The following is a 20,387-nucleotide window of genomic DNA, read 5'->3' as shown; positions in this document are numbered from 1 at the left end:
TGTTTTTTAAAGCAAAATATTTTGAAGAAGAAGTCAAGAATAAAAGCTTCGGTCCTTTCGAAGGTGTAATTATTATACTATAGGCCAATCAACGTAGGCTTATGGGGCCTTGGCCCATGTCGAAAACAATTAGGACAGCCTTCACCTTCAGTTACGTGCTGTCTTCTAACTTCCTCTGTCTTCTTTGTTTCACGAGTGTACTTTTTATGAAAACATTCCCAGAGGTCCAATTGGTGGTGTTGTGATCGCACAAATCTACCTGTTTGCCACAAATCTACCTGTTGCTTTCAATTCATTCACAAGCAGAATCTAGCTGAAGTGCTATTAACATCAACAAATTTTCTCTCCTTTAATTTTTGCACATTAAAACTAGGTTAAATTTCTCTTTCGAGTAGTCAAAAAAATTATGTGAAAGATGTGCTATTAGCACGGAATATTTTCTACTTTTTGTACCCTATTGTCGATGTATCGGCACACTCTTGGCTACGAGGTAAATACTTATTTAAGGTGTTTGTTTTTATATTTTAAATTATGTTTTTAGATTGTTTTGAGGTGTAGATGTGAAAAATAAATTTTTAAAAATAAAAAATAAATTATTTTTATATAAAAAATACTTTGAAAAACCACTACTACTATAGTACTAAAAACAAGTTAAAAATAATTAAAATATTATTTTTAATTTTAAAACATAATTTGAAACGCGACCTTCGCCGCCAAACAAACGGGTTCGTCCTCTTATTCTCTCGGCATTATAAACTAGTCCTTGTCCGATTCTCGAAAGCAAAAAGAATTTGAGTCTAACAGAAAATGAGGGCTCATTAACCATGGTCTAAAGCCCGAATAAAACAAGGTCAACAACGACCCATAATTTGCTCTTAACCAGACAAACCACATTAAATTATAAGCAAACAAAGGCTATAGCGGTCTTGAGGGTAGGTGTTTTTTTATTATTATTATAATTATAGGAGCTGTTGTCTTTTAAAAATTTTATATTTAGAAAAATGTTGAAATAATATTTATTTATGTATTTTTGATATTAGTATATTAAAACAATAAAAAAATACTAAAAAAATTAAATTAAAAATTAAATTTTAATAAAAAAATTAAAACTCAGTCTCAAACACTAATGAAAATCCAACTGCTTTCAAGTGTGAAGCACATGAATAGGTTATTTCTTCGACAAAGATACCATAATCTTAAAGAAAGCTACGTGTCTTGTACGTTGTTTTCTTCTCTCTTATCCCCACAAACACATGCACTTGGTTTTGATCCATACAACCACTGCGACTGCTACAATTTATTTCCCTCAAAATTCTTTACTGACTTTTTTTTTTTTTCCTTACATCATTTAATATTCTCCTATGCGTTGACCCAAAAAATGCACTTCATTTCTTGCAGTTTTCAGGTAACAAGACATTATCTTGGTAAATATAGGTAAATATACGTCTGTCTGTCGTCTCTGCCACCATGCGAGGGACACAGCAAAACTCCACCCCATAAACAAGAAGCACAAACAAAACTAGAAGTAACATTCAAAGTTGTCTTGTGAGCTTGTCCTTAATTCGTGGTCCCATTCCAATACCCTTCTCAGTACATCCCTAAGATCCCATAAAACCAAATGATTTGTTATTTATTTATTTTTTTGAGAAGATGGTCTCAATATTGCAAGCAGGAGCAATAATTTTTTTCTTTTTCTTTTTTTGACACAACCAACTGAGATAGCAATGAGTTTCTATTGCTTGAAAACATAGCTCTTTCTTTACTTTTGGCGTTTTTTATCGGGGGGGTTTTCTGTTGTGGTGGCGACATTGATGATGCTAAGAGATATGGACCGATTACAGAGTCCCAATATTATCAGAACTGAGAAAAACTGAAACAAAATATTGCCATCACTTGCTGCTGTGGCCATTCAATCTTCGCCGCTTGATCTCTGGCACTGTACTGCCATTGGTGATGCTGGTGGTGCTAGTGGTCTCACTTTCTGATTTTGTACATTGCCTATCTAGCACGCTCAATGGGGTTCTTGTGCATGACATTGTATCCAACATTGACTCGTACCATTCCATCTCCTCCATTTCTTGCACTGCATTAAAGCAGCTTAACAGCGTCTCCTAAATCATGATTAGTCATTAATTAATAATCATCAACTCTGAGCAGAGGATATAAATATATAGATATACAACCTAAAACATAATAAATAAATAAGTGGGGTGTTGGTTTATTTCTTGCTTACTTTATTTACAAATGCACAGGAGGAGATTGAGCACTTGAACAAAGGGAATTGCAATGGGAGTAGTTCATTGGATGCTACAAGAAGGGCTGATGCTGCAACAATAGATGGCTTGAACTCTAGAAACTTGATTTCTGCAACAAAAACGTAGGGTGAAGCTCTATAAGAAGGATAAAGCTAAAAGTAATTGCACAAAAGTTTGTGAGTGCAATGAGTTACCATTTTGTGCCTTAAAAATAATCTCTGTAGCTCTGTCTTTGAGAGGTTGTGAGGATGATGGATCTTTGAGTTCAAGTACAGAAATAAAGAAATGCACAAAGGAGAAAGGTGTAATCGATCTCATTCTCCAATTCAAGGCATCAAGAATGAGAAGTTCCATGCGATTAATGGTTTGTGTGTCAAAGATGAAACCAGCCTCCTCTCCCTGTTTCATTGCTTAAACAAACTATGCACATAAGTTTCCATCGCCAACTTTGTGTGACATTTTTCCAACTAATAATAAATGTGGAGATACGATGGTTTGTTACCTGAAAATCAGAGACTGAGAAGTGGGCGTTCCTCATCTTTGCAGCTAGAGAAAGGCAAGAGATTACTAGAAGTCTAAGAATCCATGGCTTCCCTTGCTTCAAAGAACCAAGAATTCAGCAAGAATAAATCAAGGATTTTAACAAAACAGCAAGACATTTTATATATTTTAGCTAGCTCGACTGCATACCGGAATTTCTTGTTTGGAAATGAATCGATCCATGTAATTAACAGCAAGGTAAGGTATGAAGGCGTCATAGTTGCAAGAATATTGTGCCTGCCAAAAGCTAAGACAACATTATTACAACACAAAACACAAGATCCATAAAAGTAAGTTACAGTCATTAGTGTTGTGTTTTTACCTGTAAAATGAGGGAAATGGCTTCTTGACGAAAGGAGACATAGAAACCAGAGGTTTTCAAGCATTGTAGGAAATTTCTTGAAGGCATGTGATCAGATTCAGAGGCAAAGAGATTTGGGACTGTATCAGATTGGTGTTCTTCCAAGCTTGTCAAAGAGTTCTCAAGATCAAACTCCATTTTTCACCTTTTGTTTCGAGTCTCTGTGAAAGTGTGTTTGTATTTGTATGGAAGTGTGTTTTTATAAGAAATGAGAAAGAAACAGAGTCAAGAAGAGCAGCGAGGGAGTGTGAGAAAAGTGAGGCAAAGAAGGTGAATAGTAATAATGATGGAAAGAGAAGCTTCGCTTTCTGTGCTTAAAAACAGAAGAAGAAGAAGAAGAAGAAGAAGAAAGACAATATTTTAGTCTTCAGCTTCACTTCTCAGTTTCCATTACTTTTTATATGCAAAAGTTGTAAGATTGGGTTCGGGTGGACCTTAAAAAATGTTTGGGTTATTAAGTTATTAGATTAACTTAATGGTTATCATGTAAATTTAGATTAATTATTTTTTTATTAAAGCAATGTTGTTTTGTTTTGTTTTTTTGAAAAGAAAGAAAACTGTTGATGTTAACCTAGAAATATATGTAAACCCTCTTAATTTACCAAATTTATTGGATAAATATCTTTTTCTGTCCAAATTAAAATATGATCTAGAATAGGTTTTGAAAAATAATTTTTTTTCATATTAATTTATCAGGACAAGTCAAATTAAATTAAAAATAAAAAATAAAAACAAAAAAAAATAAAGTTTTCATATAACCATAGGAATAAATCCATGGAATAGTGATTTGACAAAAATACCTCTAACCTGAAAAAAAACCTTTAATCTAGAGATCGGGGGCAAGATGGTTTTTTTTTCATTGTATTATTGTCTTTAACAATTTATGCATGGTTAAGTTAGTAATTTTTTTTTGCACAGTAAAATTACCAATTTAATAATACAGTGAAAAACACAAAATGTCTTTCAATCATAGATATTATGGTCTTTTTATTTTTTAAAAAAGATTAAATTACTTTGTTACTTTTAAAAACAAAATCAACGTAACTCTTTCACAAGATATTAACCTTTTACATTAGTTTGATTATTAATGTGAATGTTACTTAGTGGTATTATTGTAATTGACTATATAATTAATATTATTAAAAAAAATAATAGCATGTTACGCCTTTCAGGTAATTTGTGTGGAGCTTTCCGATTAGCAAACATCGCCTTCCGTGGTGGTGTTTAGAAGGTTTCGGTGCCCCTTCTGTTATGGGGCAGCACATACGCCAAACACGCCTTTAGTTTGAAGCCAACAACCATTTTTTTCCTTCACATTTGGTCTCTATTTTTTTTATTATAATTTTTTATTTTGAATAATCTAGAAAATTACAAATGTTTTATAATTTTATCCCCTTCTATTTTTTAATCTTTTAAATTTGACCTTTATTTTCTTGATTGCTATTTGTTTTGGTTGGTATCATTTTTTAGATTTCTTTTCTTATAATTTCATCCTTATTGGGTTTTTTTTTTATTAAATTTGATCTTCATTATTTTTATTGCTACCTTTCTTGATTTGACAAGTTTATTAAATTAATATTATTTTCATGATTTCATCATTTTAAATTAAATTGGTTGAGAATTAAACTTTTTAATTGAACCCAATGCTAGGATTTCACGAGTTACGAGTTTTAGATATTAGATCAAGTCTAGGAGGTTCACCCAGATTTACTTGTTTTGTTTCCTCTTTTTTTTAAGATAATGTTTTCTAATTTTTTTTAGAGTTTTGCTATTTTATTTTTATAGTTTGTTTTCTATGAGTTAGTCTCGGGTTCACAATCAAAGTCACCATTTTTAAAGGTTAATGAGAGTTGAGTTTTTTTTTATTTTTTTAATTTATTCATTTTAGTTTCATTATTCAACATTTGATTTATTAGAATTGGGTTATCCCGATCATAAACCCGTGTTTACGGGGTTAACAGTTAATTTAGGTTGACTTATATTTTTTTTTGTTTCTTTGTTTAATTAATTTTTTTTTCATTTTCATCTTTTAACATTGAGTTATTCGATAATTGAACTTTATGATTTTATTCAGCGTGCTTTTAAATGATATTACTATGGTATCACGATTGGATCAAAGATTTTGCATTTTGACCAAAGTGAGCTCGGATCGAGTTTTTTTATATTTTTTTCTTCAACATTTTATTTGATAAAGATTAAGCTTCAACCTTTTTTTTATATATATATAGAGTTATCATGTTCAACATAAGAAATTGATCTTTAGACTTTTTTTTGTTCCTATTTTTCTTTCTATGAGATTATCTCAATTTTATACCCATAATCATAGAGTTTGCAAGTTAACCTGGTTTCACTTAGATTTTTTTCTTTTCTTCATTTTTTTTATTTTACTATTCAAAATTTAATTATTTGGTAATATAGATAGCCTCAGGGTGAGTTTTTTTTGTTTGTTTTTTATTTTTATTTTTTTATTATTACATTTTTTTATTCGTATCATTTTAATTTATTTTATTTGCATTCTCTTTTAGGTGGAAAAAAAAATTAACCGGCCTGTGGTACAGCACTAGCCACAAATATCGTTTAATAACTATGCTTATACTGGTACTGGTCCCAGTCTCGCTCTCTCCGTTATTTGGAAAGAAAACAGTAACATTTATTGAATTCTTTTGTTTTTACAGTAGATAGACATTCAGAATAAATACTGTCAAGTAAGTAAGGTAAAAAAAGAAAAGAATTTCCGGTGTAAAGAAGGTCTGTTGAAAAGTAATTCCTTGGACCAAAATGAACGAGGACAAAAAAATAATATTTGGTTAATGATTATGTCTGAAAAAAAAAACAATTAAAGAATTAATCTTTACTAACCTGTGATACATTAAAAGTCAGATTAATTTTTTTTAGAATCTAAAAAAAAAATTTAGATATTATCAATATTTTTTTAGTACAAAAATAATAATAATATAGAGATAGATCTGATATGACTCAATAACCTTGACAGGTCTAGAAATAACCTAAATAACTGGTAAAAATATAGTTTGATCCAAAATAGATATTTAAGATGAATTATTTTTATAAATACTAAGACAATAACATACTGGATTGATTCGGATCTATCCAAGTTAACTTGCCAACCCTCATGTCCAGTCATGAGAATATGATAATTCCATACAAAAACAAATTATGAAACTCAATTTTTAATAAATCCAATGTTGAAGGATAAAATTAAAAAAAAATCAATTAAGAAAATCACTCGAGTCAACTTGATTAACCTACCAAACTCGTATTCTAAATCATGAGACTGAGATAACCCAATAGAAAGCAAATTAAAACAAATAATTAAGCTCAATTTATAATCAACTTAGTGTTGAAAAATAAAATTAAAAAAAATCTATTAAAAAAAGGACATAGAAAAATAACTCGAGTCAACTCTGGTTAACTCACCAAACTCGTGACCGAGGCATAAGAGGGGGATAATCTCATAAAAAGAAAACTAAAATAAATCATGAAACATAATTCCCAATCAACCCAATATTAAAGGATGAAATTGATTAAAAAAATGAATTAGAAAAAAAGAGTCAAACAAGCTAATCTGTCAAACTCTAGCCTGGATCATGAGATTAGAATAACCATATAAAAATTAAATTAAAAACAATTACGAAGCTCAATCCCCCAATAAACCTAATGTTGAAGGATGTAATTGAAATTGAAAAATTAATTAAAAATAAGATATAAAAAAAATAACTCGAGTCAATCTAGGTTAACTCACGAAACTCGTGACTCGAGTTATGAGATGAGAATAACCTCATAGAAAGCAAAAATAAATAAATATCGAAACCTAATTTCCAATCAATCAAATGTTAAAAATTGAAATTGAGAAGAAAAAAAAAAGTCAATTGAAAAAAAAACTTTGAATCAATCGAGTTAACCCATCAAACCAAGGTTAATTCGGATTAGAAGATTGAGATAACCACTTAAAAAGTAAATTATAAAAATTATAAAATTCAATTACTAACAAAACTAATGATGAAGGATGTAACTGTAATTGAAAAAAAACACTTAGATTAAAAAAAAACTTTAAGACAAAAAAGTTAATTAGAAAAAAATAACGTGACTTAACCAAGTTAAATTAAAATAAAAATAATAATAATAATAAGTAGTATTTTATATGAAGAATTACAATAAAATATCATTTTCCTTTAGTGTTTTTTTTTTTTAAATGTTTGCACAAAAAGCAATACCAAGGGCAGTTAGCTATACCCAATTTGGACTGTTGGTAATTAGCAATATTTAGCACTACTTGGCATTTGTTATCCATCACATCAACTGTAAATCAATAGATTGCAAGATATATTTAAATGTACATTTAAAATATTCATAGCACTGATTATATTTAAAATATACATTTAAATTATCCCTTCTGAAACTTTTAGGATTAGCTAGAATAATGCTAAGTAACTCAACGAATTATTAATTAAGCTATTTTAAATACGTACTCTCAAGTACTGTAGAAATGTTGCGACCCCTAACCTAAGTGATCACCACCCAAGTTTGAATCCTATCCATATACTATATATTTAACTCAATTAATATTAATTAAGATCTACAGATTAATTTTCTTACTAAAAAATGGATAGACACATGACTTACGTAGCTTAGTCAAACCGTTACCTTCTCATTCGCGTAATGGCCATTATTCAATCCCAACTGGTTACTTTTACTCTTTTAAAACATGAGATGCAAGACTAGGAACTTAAACTAGTGATTTCTTTATATACATAATGATTAATGATTAATTATCTCGGGCAGAAGTTCATTGGACTTGAAGTGTGATCAAGCATAAGATCGAGGAAATTTATGTTCTTGCAAGTAGAATTGCCAAGCCAATACAACAGCACCATACCAAGAGGAAGCAGCACCAAGATTGTAACATTATCAAAGATTGAAGCTTTACCATTCACTTGGCAATGGTGAGAACAGAATCTCATACGAGTAAATATTGGAATGAGTTAGCTGAGTAGCCTTGAGTCAGATAAGGATGCAACAGAGACCCATCATACTGTGAGTTCTTTTGCTAATTTAGTTACTGGACCATCAGATTGTCCTCCCCATGTAGCATACCTCTGCATCTCACTCACGTGTGTGTGATAAATGCCAAACTTGGTACAAGCTTTCCTTGTTTTTTCTTCAGAATTGCTTTTCCTTCTAGGAAAAATGAATTAGACAAGTGAAGATCCTTTGTGAGCAATTTCTCAACACCAAATTGCAGGGAACATGTTATCTGCAGAACCCCACCACTATAGCAGCGTCTCAGCGTCACAGAAATTTCCTAATTCTAACAGTAGCAAAAATATAAAGTTCACTAAAAAGACAATAGAAAAAAAAATGATTATAATAACCTCAAACTCAAATTTAACGCATCTAAGTATATGAAAGTCTTTCAATCTATAAAGAGATTTCTTTTTCAAATACTAACTATCAATCATATTGGTTTAATATACACCATCAACTACCAATCATCTAAATTTTTCATATCAAGCTATTAAATATCTTAATTAGAGAAAATAAATTAAATTACTTGAATTAACAGATGTACTAATTATTCAATACATAAATTTTATTTCTAAGTTGCTAGGATATTTTAGAGCCTCATCAACTTACCATATATATTTTTATTTTTATTTTGGGTCATTTGAAGAGAAATTATAAATATATATATATATATATTGGCAATGATATAGCAAGACAGAAACCATTAAATGTTACCTTCCAGAAAACAATACAAATGTAGATAAAGCTAAAGCAGTCCTGGACACCTCCATTCATAAATATCATTTACGTGGAAGATAAGACAAATAGAATGTCCTCCGACTGCACTACCAACCATATAGGTCACTCCAAGAGAAACCTTCAAACATCTTAATGCAGAATTCTTATATTTAGTAGATTTACAAATATAGTTAACGGTCTTTCCTTGTCATGGCAGGAAGACAGCTTGGTTTCATGTCCTAATGTTTAATGAGAGGTCCCATGCACAGTACAGGTCACGCCTTATTCATTGTGTTTTTTCTTCTTCATTTTATCATCCTTGCACTCAATTCAAATATCTCTAACATACCCTAAATCCCATCTTGTAATGTTTTTACGTTAAATATTAGGGTTCTATTCGTAGCAAAAACTCATTAGTTTGAAATTAACCAGAAGATGGCATTGCATATAAATTATTTAATATATAGACTTGAGAGCTACACGGGCTTCTCTACTAATCAAAACAAATTAAATTAAGGGAAAAGAGTTGGACTAATGCTCTTATTAACAAGCACCTCATAGCAATTTCCTCACTTTAATCCTTCATTATATTCCATCAATCCCATGATACACACACACACACACACACACACACAAGCCAGTCCCTATCAATAGTGATAGGACATTGTATCAGTAAATTCTGCATTTATTTTCGATTGATCCAGTGAAAAAATTCAATGTGTGATAGATATAGTAACAACACATATCAAATTCCTGAATGATTTGAAATGTATGAACCAACAAATCTTGCAACAAATATAGCTACCACATAAATGTGATATAGTTCTTATTGGTTGCTAACATTCTGCACCCCTTAAACCAAATATTTGTGATCATTCCTTTCCATTGAATAATAAGACATTCATTCATCAATTTGCACAGGCAAGAGTCCCCACTGTATTATGTGTGCATGTCAGTACTCACAAAAAATATCACAATCTAGCCACTTCCAAGAGTATAATACTAGCCAGCCCTCCTCTAGTACAATAATTTGCATGCACGAACAGGGCAATTAATGAGTCTTGCAAGAGATTCCAATATTATCAGTAACCAGGAATTAAACATATGGGATGTCCAACCTTAAACTTTTTTATTAAGACATGCGAAACGAGGACATGTATGCACGGAAGGAATGATACCTCGAAAGCAAGAACAATCAGTTCGCTTTAAGAACTAATTAAGCAAAATTATTATAGGGACACATTGCATCACTTGTTAACTCGAATGCCCCACGTTTTGCAATTGCTTTAAAGCAAAATTGGAATTCATTATCGAAGTAGACACAATTAAACAATGGCTATGAATCTTGGTTGTGAAATGTCGAAATGCATAGCCTCTTTGCTTCTTTTTTTTCTCCTCAAATGTACGTATACTGACCAAATCAGACCAAATATCAGAGAATTTCAACGTAATCTTTATTCATGATGTTTTTTAGAAGATGCTGTCAGAAATCCTAGATGTTGAGTAATTGTGACAATCATTGTAGGATTTGCAAGGAATTTTATTTAAGACGGGATTTGAAGAAGAAAATGACAGAAAATCTTGTTTTTAAAAGAAGGAAAACATTAACCACGTATTGAAAAAAGAAGGTAATAATCAGACAGTCTCAACAATCACCTTTTGGCCATTTCCTCTTTGTGGACATTGCCTTCAGGCCTCTTTTATCATTGTATTCTTCAATCATCATTGCCCTATGGTCAAACCATTTGAACAAAGTCTCTGTTCATCCTGAAGACATGCAGAGCATATCATCTTAATTACAATTGCAATAAAGGTGAACAAATCATTAGTAGCTTTGAAGACAGGAAGACTAAGTGAAGGTCTTCTTTTCATCAAGACCTTACCCCTTTTTTTTTTCATAATCATCAAGACCTTACCTTAAAATCATTCCAATTAATATTCAAATCATCTCATTTATTTTGGTTCACATGATATCCATATCATTTTACCATCATTAATTGTACTTTTAAGTCCAATTGGGAAATGTCTAAGGTTCTAGTGATTTAAATGATTGCATATCATAAAAAAATGTTATAAATGATGATTCCATATCATAAAAATTGCTATAAATGATTACATATCATTCATATTTCTGCCATTGAGTCAAATATATCAAAACCAAGAGAATGTGTATATATACCAAAGAAGTGAAGTTTCCTCACAATCAATGGCGCTAAGACATATATAGGTGTTCATACTAACCATTCTCTGATATTTTGGCCTAAGAGCTTAAGCCATTCATTATATATACATCTTGAAACCTTTAAGATCACAAAATGCGGATTAGCATCCTCATGTTAATAATCAATTTGCTAATACAAAAGGGAATTTCGTTTAATCTAATATGACATCATCAATATTAATCAAACAATAATCAAAGGGCCATGCTATAGCAAAATTACTCAGACAGCACGTGATTTAGCAACGTTAGGTGTTGGTATGCGACAATAAATTAAGTAAATCAACTGAGTAATGCAAGAGATCATGTCATTTTCTATATATTTATGAATACCAAATAAAGTAGGATTTGATGAGCAAGACATAAGAAGATATATAGGGATAGAGAATAATCTAAGATAGCTTAATTTAATCTTGACCCACCTTAATTTAGCCTAGAGAATGTACCTTTTGTTACATCTTACCTTTTATTTGTTCTTTCATTACTTTAATTTCTTATAACGTGTCTTTCTACTTTGCGACCCCAATGGATTCTCTTCTGCTCATTGATGCAAGAGAAAGCCCTAAAGCTGGTAAAAATCGCCATTTTATACTCATTAGGAGACCAATATACTTTTGCTTTTACTTTTATGTGTCTCAGGCGCTCCCCCCCCCCCCCCCCCCTCCCTCTCTCTCCATATGCATCTTTCTTATATTCTAATTTTTATGCCTAACTATATATGTATTCATAACTTGCCATGATTTTAGAGAAAAGTATGGTTGGTTAGGGTTTTTGGTTTTGTTGTTTCCAAGGGAATAGAGAAACTTGGTGAGGCTTAGATGGTAGAGACATTCATGTGAGAGTATGAGTTCATGTCCTTCACCCCATGCAGATAGCAGCATCATTATTAAGTTCTTGTGTAAGATAGTCAATGAAAAGCCCACTTCATCTAGTCTATGTTTGGGACAAAATCATGGAATTGCCACCATTATTCATGCCCTTTTGGCTAGTCTTGCATGGCATGTTGTGCTGCGTGCGATCGAGAACCGTTTGCATAATTTTTACTGGATTGTAAAGTCCTGATTTTGCATATAAACACACCTCAAGCTCGTGTATGAAATTTGAAAGGAATAGATAAGAGAAATACTAGACTAGCTAGTAATTTCAGGACTTTACAAAAATCAAATCAATTCATACCTGAAATCGAAATAAGAGAGATTAGGGAGGGTGGGGTTGCATAAATTAACCTCTACCAGCTTGTGCTAAAAAATCTCATTTTAATTTAGAAAAACAATGGAATGATATGTTTGATTATATAGTAATTTAAGAGTTTAATGATTAACCTCTTAAATGAGCCAAAATAAAGGAAAAACATTGACAAATTAATCATTGGATTGATTAAATAAGATTTACATTACCGATATATGGCATCATGGAAAAGGGTAAATCCATAGATAAGGTGTATTTGAAATATGTGTTTATGTAATTTTATTGTACCAATAAAGAACAAAAGCAGGCTTAATTAAAGGATTGTATATCTAATAACTTTTTTATAATAAAGGAAGATACGAGATGACATAAGTTTTGATGACTGTAAATTTTTTCTAGAGTAATTAACCGAAAAATAACAAAGTTATCTATAGTAATTAACCGAAAAATTGACTAGAAAATTTTAAAAAAATAGTTTGGTTTTGTTTTTTAGAAATCAAAAGGATCAAACCGAGCAATCAAACTAAAAAAACAAGAAATCAAACTAAAAAACCACCCGAGACTGTTTATAATTAAACCAAATCAAGCATCTTATTTTTTATCTAAAAATAACCAAAGCTCTCATGAAAATAACCTAATTTTTTCCCTACCAACTTGGACTTGTGTTGTTTTAACATAAATAAAAAAGAGGTGACCCGTTTAGTATTTTTATTTGATTCGGTTTGACTAGAACTTTAAAATAAAAATCAATTTAATTGATTTTTTTTTAATCTAAACCAAATGGTTTGAGTCGGGGCTCACCTCTAATCCATCTTCAATTGGGTAGGTGAAGGCCTCTCCGGCCTTCTAATGAAAGAAAAAGAAAGAACAAGAAGATGTGCAACTACAAGCCTTCTATTGTAGATCTATCTGGGCAAAAACCTGAAGACTTCCGTTCTAAGAATTTTGTTGTAAGCCCACTCATGTTGCTAGACTAGAGGGTTCCTTTTTTTCTTCTTTTTTTTTTGTCAGAACTGGCCTGCTCGATCCGACTTTCATTTAATAATTGGCAGCCCAAAGTCCTGATTCCGAAACTTATAAACCTTGACCATGCTATAAATATATTCCTTATTTAATTTGATTTATGCAAATTCCCAGGATTCTGTATTTAACTATACCTTTAATGGGATTTTTTATGGTGATCATAGAAGAGAAATAAAATAAAGATGTGAAAGAAATTTATATTCGGTTTCGTCAAAGAGTGATAAAAACTCTCTTTCCTATATATATATATATATATATATATATATATATTTTCTCTCTCTATTATTTCTTTTTTCTTTTATATATATATATATCAAATAAGTATACAGCTTTAATATCATAAAATATCTCTACCTTTAGCGACGTCTCAGCATTTGTTGCGACGGGGACTAAACTAAAAATGTTTATATTTTTCATGTTGTGTTAATAAATACCACCTCCATGAGCTCATGAGCTGAGGAGAAGGGAATTTTTTTTTTTTCCTTTTGCATTTATCTTGCCCAGGTCAGGATAATGATTATTTTGCGGAGGATTTCACCCTCAGTAGATGGCCTGAAACTCCTCGCACGTACGTATAACCCACCATTTGAATAGCCTAGGGTTTGATTGGGCCATCGGTTTCCAGGTGAAATCTGCATGAATTTTAGCTGTGTTCCTTATCATGTTTTTCTGTTTATACATTATAGTTTAAAAAAATATTAAAAATTTTGTATTTTTTTTCTTTGATTAAAATTAATTTTTTTTAGTGTTTTCATATCATTTTAATATGCAATGTAAAATTAATTTTAAAAAATAAAAAAAATTATTTTAATATATTTTTAAATAAAAAATACTTTAAAAAACAATTATATCATGCTCTCAAACATCACATCCATAATTTAACAATATCTTTTCTTTTTTATTTTTCAGGCTAGCTGTAATTTATCTGATGATGGTCGTCAAGATCTTGGACACGAAAAAATAGAACACCTGGGCTAGAACTCAGTTACTTCACTTCTAAAATGATAAAACTGAGAGAAAGAATATTCCTAAAAAATATATATATCCTCCACTTCCTTAAAAGTAGGGTGATTTTTTCGATTTGATTTAGTTTTTATCAAAAAAAAATAACCAAACTAAATTTTTTATAAAAAACCGAAACCGGGTCAAACCGACCGGTTTTGGTTCGGTTTGGTTTTTTAGGGCAAAAACCGGTTCAAACTAGCTTGGCTCGGTTTTTTCGGTTTTGGCTCAGTTTTCTCGATTTTGGCTCAGTTTTTTCTAGTTTGGCTTGATTTTTCTGGTTTGGCTCGATTTAGGCTAGGTTTTTCCGGTTTGGCTCGATTTTGACTTGGTTTTTTCTTGTTTTTTCGGTTCGGTTCGGTTTTTTTGGTTTTTTGCTTATAAAACCAAAACTGAACCAAACCGGCTATTTTTTTCTAAATTTTAATTAATTTTTTTGGTTATTTTTTTTAATTTTTTAAATTTAATCAGTTTTTTAATTTTTTTATTCACCCCTGCCTAAAAGGTGAGAATCGTCTTTTGCAAGAGGGACTGCCCTCCACCGCATTGCCCAATAATTGAAGCCCATAAACCATGTCTAAACCCAGCTGTCAATTATTCTCTTTTGAATGTACATGCATTTCTCTCTCCTGTCACCTCTACGAAAAAAAACAATTACAAGCAGCAATAATTCAATTATAGTTATTAAATCCCGTCTGTGATTTGAAAATATGTAACATGAAACCTCACCTCAGTTAAATTTTAAATTTTAAATTAAATTAAAAAAAAATCCAAGAAATTCAATTGACTTGACTTATTTCTTAATTACTCGATAAACCTAGTTAGATTTAATCATAACTTTATTATATTAATTTTTTTAAAAAATAAAACAACACTATTTTAAATTAAATTATTGATTTCGGTAGCTTTGATTTTTTTAGATATATGAATATGAAAAATATAAATAAAATGGAAAAATTGATAATAAAAAAAAAGTGATTTTATATAGAAAATTTATAAATCTCACCTACAGACAACCCATTCCAAACCATTCATGTTTCTCAATACAAAACGAACTAAATATAGAAAAAAAGAAGAAGAAGAAGCTAATTACAAGCCCAATTATCTGTTGTTCATTACCACCGAAACACAAAATTTACACAAATAAAGACTAGTCGAAATACAACATATACCGGGATTACTGGGATACCCGACCCGGATTTACATCGGATGCGGTCCTTTTCAAATCCTCCCCACCCGGGATAACCATGCCCGGATACCCTTGAACCATACCCGTGCTTGCATTCCGAACTCCGTAATAAACCTGTTGATTCACCCCATCAGAAACCACTCTAGCACCATCATACGGATCCATTGCCGCAACGGGCCTCATTGTCATTCCACTATACACTTGACCCATTCCTTGCACAGCTTGGTGGTATCGGATTGGCATTTGCCCAGTTGCTATCGGGTATTGTTGAGCGTATGCTGAGCGCATTTGAACATTCCCTGGTGGAATTGTACCCTGAACATAATAAACTGGCATTTGTTGTACTGGAGCACCAGAATAACGAGAATCCGGAATATAATGCATGACTGGGTTACCCGGATACCCGGCTGGTTGTGTCATCGGTGGTGGCTCCATTGGTTCAGAATAACCCTCAAAGGGTGTCTGCTTCACCTGTACTGTTATCGGATCTGGGTAATCGGGTTTGGTCTTAACAGGTGGAAGATCCGGAATTGAAGGCATAGTAGGCACAACCGATGAAGTTGAGCAATACGGGGAAGAAACAACCGGGGCAGGAGAACCCGGATCGGAAGCTGAAACATTATCGTTCATAACGAAACGGGACTTTTGTTTGGTCTCATCCGAATTCTCCAACCCGAATAGATAATCTGGTACTTCAGAAATAATTGAAGAAGCCTCAGACCTTCCACGTTCAAGCCTCCTGGCGCCGGAATTAAGAGCATCAAAAAACCAGTTTTCACGGTTAGTTGATCCGTCAAGAAGTGAACTGATACTACTTGCTCTTGATGACTCCTCATTTTCTGTAGAGAACAAGAATAGCCTAAGGCGAGCAGAACGGGGGTTTTGATTTTGTAAAACACGATCATATTCATCCATCATGTTCTCAACATCCTCGTCAGTTGTTACAGATATCAAAGCATCAAGATCTTCATTTGGTAGTTGATACTTGACACTCAAGTTAACAATTGCTGAGACAAATAATATTATAAACGAATCAGAACAGCGTAGAAGTACTGAATTAATGTTTATTTAGTTATGAATTAGGGTTATTTTTAATTCACAGTACCTGACAATTTTGATAATTTAGTGATGAGAGTAGAGAAAGTTGTGGAGCGATGGACAGCAACTATGCGAGTGTCACCACCAACATATCGGAGCTGATTGTCGTGAGGGCGGGGGAGAATTTTACCTCCGAAGCTGCACATGAAGCGCACGCGTGGATCATGCAACGAGTGATAATCGGACCGAGGAGAGGAGGCTACAGAATCTGTGGCGACTGAATCCAGCTCTGATGGATGCAGGGACGACATGTCTGAATATTACAGTGGTTTCGTTAGAAAACCAAGAACCATGTAAATATTGTAAACGAGGGAGTGAGTTTTGCTGCTTCGAATTTATTTAGGATGTTTGTCTCAGCAACGCAGAAGAGGCTGACATGGATAGGGGACCCACTTACTTTATATAATCATGATTTAGTATTTATTTATTTATTTATTTACTTACTTGTTGATAGCTGAAAATCAACATCTTGATGATGATGATGATGATGTACCCTACCTCGCAGGGAAAGAGGTTTTTATTGCACAAACGGGACTCGAACATGGATTTGCATTTTCTTTTATAGTGTTTGTGGTGGTGGGAGTTTGGGCGGTGAGATTGCTGTCTGTTTGATTGGTCATTGCTTGAATAAAGTTTTGTCAAACAATAACAATAATGATGCAAAGGAATCTACCTCATATATATGCTTTGATTTTTGTCAAGATTCATATGAACATATCGATCAAAAGTTCGCATTGCCGAAGTAGGTATTGGTCACCACTACAATCAAGCAACGGACATTTTCCTAATCCAAATTACTTAAATTGATCTCATCACGATATATAGAAATATAAATAATTCAGGAAATTAAATAGTTTTTTTTCTATATATATATATATATATATATATATATATCCATTAGTATATTTAATAAAAGGGGAGTTAATTGGTAGGTCCATATATATGGGGCTTGACGTATTAAATATTTTATTTAAAACCAACATGAATGATCTTGATATAAATTTCATTTTGCATATACATATATATATATATATATATATATATATATATATTGATCAGATCAATCATTTTATTCGACGATGCTTCAGATAAGATGAAGGCGCCTCCCTTGCCTTATTAATTCAATAATTTACTACGTGAGCAAATTAAGGAAAGGTCCAAATTAAGAAGACATATCACCCTTGAATTCGATGAAAACAAACCATATATATATGTCCTTACGATCATGGAAAGATCATATGCTTGGCATCAACGAACAAGATTTTGATCGATCGTGTCAAGAAATATAAAATAAAAAGGCATTTTCAATGAATGCTGGATTAGTTGCTAAAAGGTCTTGTTTTTTACAAACTAGAGATTGAATTGTCGATGGTGAAATGAAGGCTTCAAATAATCCACCGCGAGTTTGAGAAAGGACTTTTTCCCTTTGGCTTTTGGTGTTAGGTTGGGCACTTGGAAGAGGCAAGCAGAGCTCCACCAAATCTAGACCGGCTCGGTACGGTTAGGTCCCACATGTGTAACTGTGGCCTTGTCTGAATGGGTGCTTTAACGTGGTGGCTAGTCACCATTTTTTGTCCCTGAGGATAATGCTAGCCCCACTCGATTGCTTCCACTATGCAACTTACTGTCCAATCACATAACAGTAATCGGTGTGTCTTGTAGCATAGCATTGCATACTGTGGGTCAAGGCCCCTTTTGGCAAGTTTGTAATTGGTCATTAGGGTTGGGAACACGTTCATCGTTTCTGGTGCCTCAAGTACTGGAAAATTGGTCGTGAATTGCTCACGTGTGAAATATAATATATATATATATATATATATATATATATATATAGCCACTGCCCGTTGTAAAATTATTATTCATTGCATAAAGGTCTTAATAAATGCCCTATCGTTCTATTTACCTACCACCTCAACCCTTAATTAAAAGCTTTTTTGGGTTGGGAATAAAATGGAAAAAAGGGGACGAAAAGGAAAGAAAAAGAGGTGAAAGGAAAGTTATTTTTCTTCTTCTTTTTCTTTTTTCGTTTGAGTAGGTGAAAATGAAGAGAAAAAAAAAAGGAGACGGGAGAGAAAGTAGACGTTATTTTTTCCTTTGAAGGAATTTTTTTTAAAGGGAATAATTCTCTAGATGTGGAGCCATACTGAAAAATATCTGGCACTAAAAATCAAGAAAAACCAAGTCTAAATTAACAGTTCCCTGACTATACAGCGAATGAATCTTGATTGAGTTTTAAAGAAATTATTTTCTTTATTAGATCTGCAAAATTTCAAAAGGAATCATTAAAACTTATAGATGCGAAACAGGTTATGTTATTAGTCATGCCATGCCAATCTAACCAATATATCTTGTGCTGCTCTGTAACTTGTTCTTCTTGTATTATTAACATATTAAATATATATGTACTAAAAAAATCTGGGTTTATTTTTTGCCAAGAGCTTGTTCATAACTTGGTTTTTTTTTATCATTTTAAAACTTTTTTCTTGCACTTGAATCCTTCTTTAAAAAAAAATAAATTAAAAGAGAGAGAATTGATGATGTGTTTTAGCTTGTATAATGCATTTTGCCTTGATAAATAATACATCACTTTTAGATATACTGTTATGCTTTCTTTTAGATACTGTTATACTTTTATAAGTTTTAGATATTTTTTATTATACACTATAAATCTCAATAAGTAGATCAATAAAGAATTGTAAGTTTGTATAAACTTAAACGAATGAATTAAACAATTCAAAGTATGACCTTTTTTTTAATCATGAAGTCTAATTTCTGGTTAGATCATATCTTAGACAAATTATGGGATTTTCTATAGAGATATCATAATTTTATAAACTTATTTAAAAAACTATATATGGTATTTAGACATAAATACATGATGGATCAGACTTAAAATATGGTTTGTCACTCTTGTATATAAAAATATCCCTATAGAATAAGAATTTTTAAAGTTTTGTTTCATAACAAATAATTTTTTATTTGTTAAGAAGTGTTTAAGCAAGATTATGTTTTCTTCTTCCTTTTGTGCTATGATTGAAGAAAGAATTCACGGGTACAATTGTTTGTGGGGCTTATGCATTAGCGAGTAAACACAAGGACATGTGACGAGGAAGATAAAAATTAAAAATCTAAAATTATTGTAAAATCATAAAATTGATATTAAAATCATGATTTTACCGATTTTACGCTATTTACATGATTTCAATCTAATTTTATCATTTTTTTTATTTATACATAATTTTATATAATAAATATATATTAAACTTAAAAAATTTTAAATGTCAACTTACAACTTTAACATCCAATGTTATTTCCTAGTCAATAAAGGGGAAAACAATAAACCATGTCGTTTTGATTGACGTTGAAGTGCATGCATATATATAGTATTAGTTTGTTAGAACAAGTTGAGAGAGGGAAGTTATAACAAAGAAAAAAAAGGGACTGCTATGGCCATGGCTAGGGCTAGGATCATGCTGGTCGGTGACTAGCTGAAATGCCATTGGATGAGAAACCAAAGTTTAAAGTGCATTGGGCCAATGAAAGCAGAGAAAAAATTAAAGCTAGTACAAAAGTGATAAAGAAACGTAGAAAGCAACCTGCCTGTCCTTTTAATCTTAATTAGTTTAAAGTTACCAAACATTAGTGCTGTTTTTTTTTAATTCTTAATTAGTTTTAAGATTTGTTATGTATTTCAACACGAGATAAAATATCTATCAATGAACTCAGGTTAATTTTATTTTATTTTTTAAATGG

General features: G+C 31.6%; 2 protein-coding genes across 3 annotated transcripts; both read right to left on the bottom strand.

Moving 5' to 3' along the window:
- Positions 1-1,263: 1,263 nt before the first annotated feature.
- Positions 1,264-3,539, bottom strand: LOC133698993 (putative cyclin-D6-1). Of its 2 annotated transcripts, none has more exons than XM_062122116.1 (6): positions 3,118-3,539; positions 2,946-3,032; positions 2,758-2,853; positions 2,450-2,654; positions 2,234-2,364; positions 1,264-2,111 (listed from the first exon to the last, which is right to left on the bottom strand). In XM_062122116.1, the coding sequence occupies exons 1-6, from the start codon at positions 3,292-3,294 to the stop codon at positions 1,890-1,892; spliced, it is 918 nt and encodes a 305-aa protein (XP_061978100.1). In that variant the 5' UTR covers positions 3,295-3,539; the 3' UTR covers positions 1,264-1,889. The 2 variants fall into 2 exon arrangements, with proteins under 2 accessions (XP_061978100.1, XP_061978101.1); XM_062122117.1 differs by having other exon boundaries at positions 2,946-3,042; positions 3,118-3,295.
- Positions 3,540-15,308: 11,769 nt separating this feature from the next.
- On the bottom strand, positions 15,309-16,960 carry LOC133700000 (protein PAL OF QUIRKY). The gene is made up of 2 exons (XM_062123551.1): positions 16,642-16,960; positions 15,309-16,543 (listed from the first exon to the last, which is right to left on the bottom strand). The coding sequence occupies exons 1-2, from the start codon at positions 16,883-16,885 to the stop codon at positions 15,525-15,527; spliced, it is 1,263 nt and encodes a 420-aa protein (XP_061979535.1). The 5' UTR covers positions 16,886-16,960; the 3' UTR covers positions 15,309-15,524.
- Positions 16,961-20,387: the final 3,427 nt, after the last annotated feature.

The sequence above is a fragment of the Populus nigra genome, chromosome 7 (assembly GCF_951802175.1).
Source record: "Populus nigra chromosome 7, ddPopNigr1.1, whole genome shotgun sequence".
NCBI lineage: Eukaryota > Viridiplantae > Streptophyta > Magnoliopsida > Malpighiales > Salicaceae > Populus > Populus nigra.
Note: the sequence above shows the minus strand (reverse complement) of the source record. Positions and strands in the feature narration are given on the sequence as shown.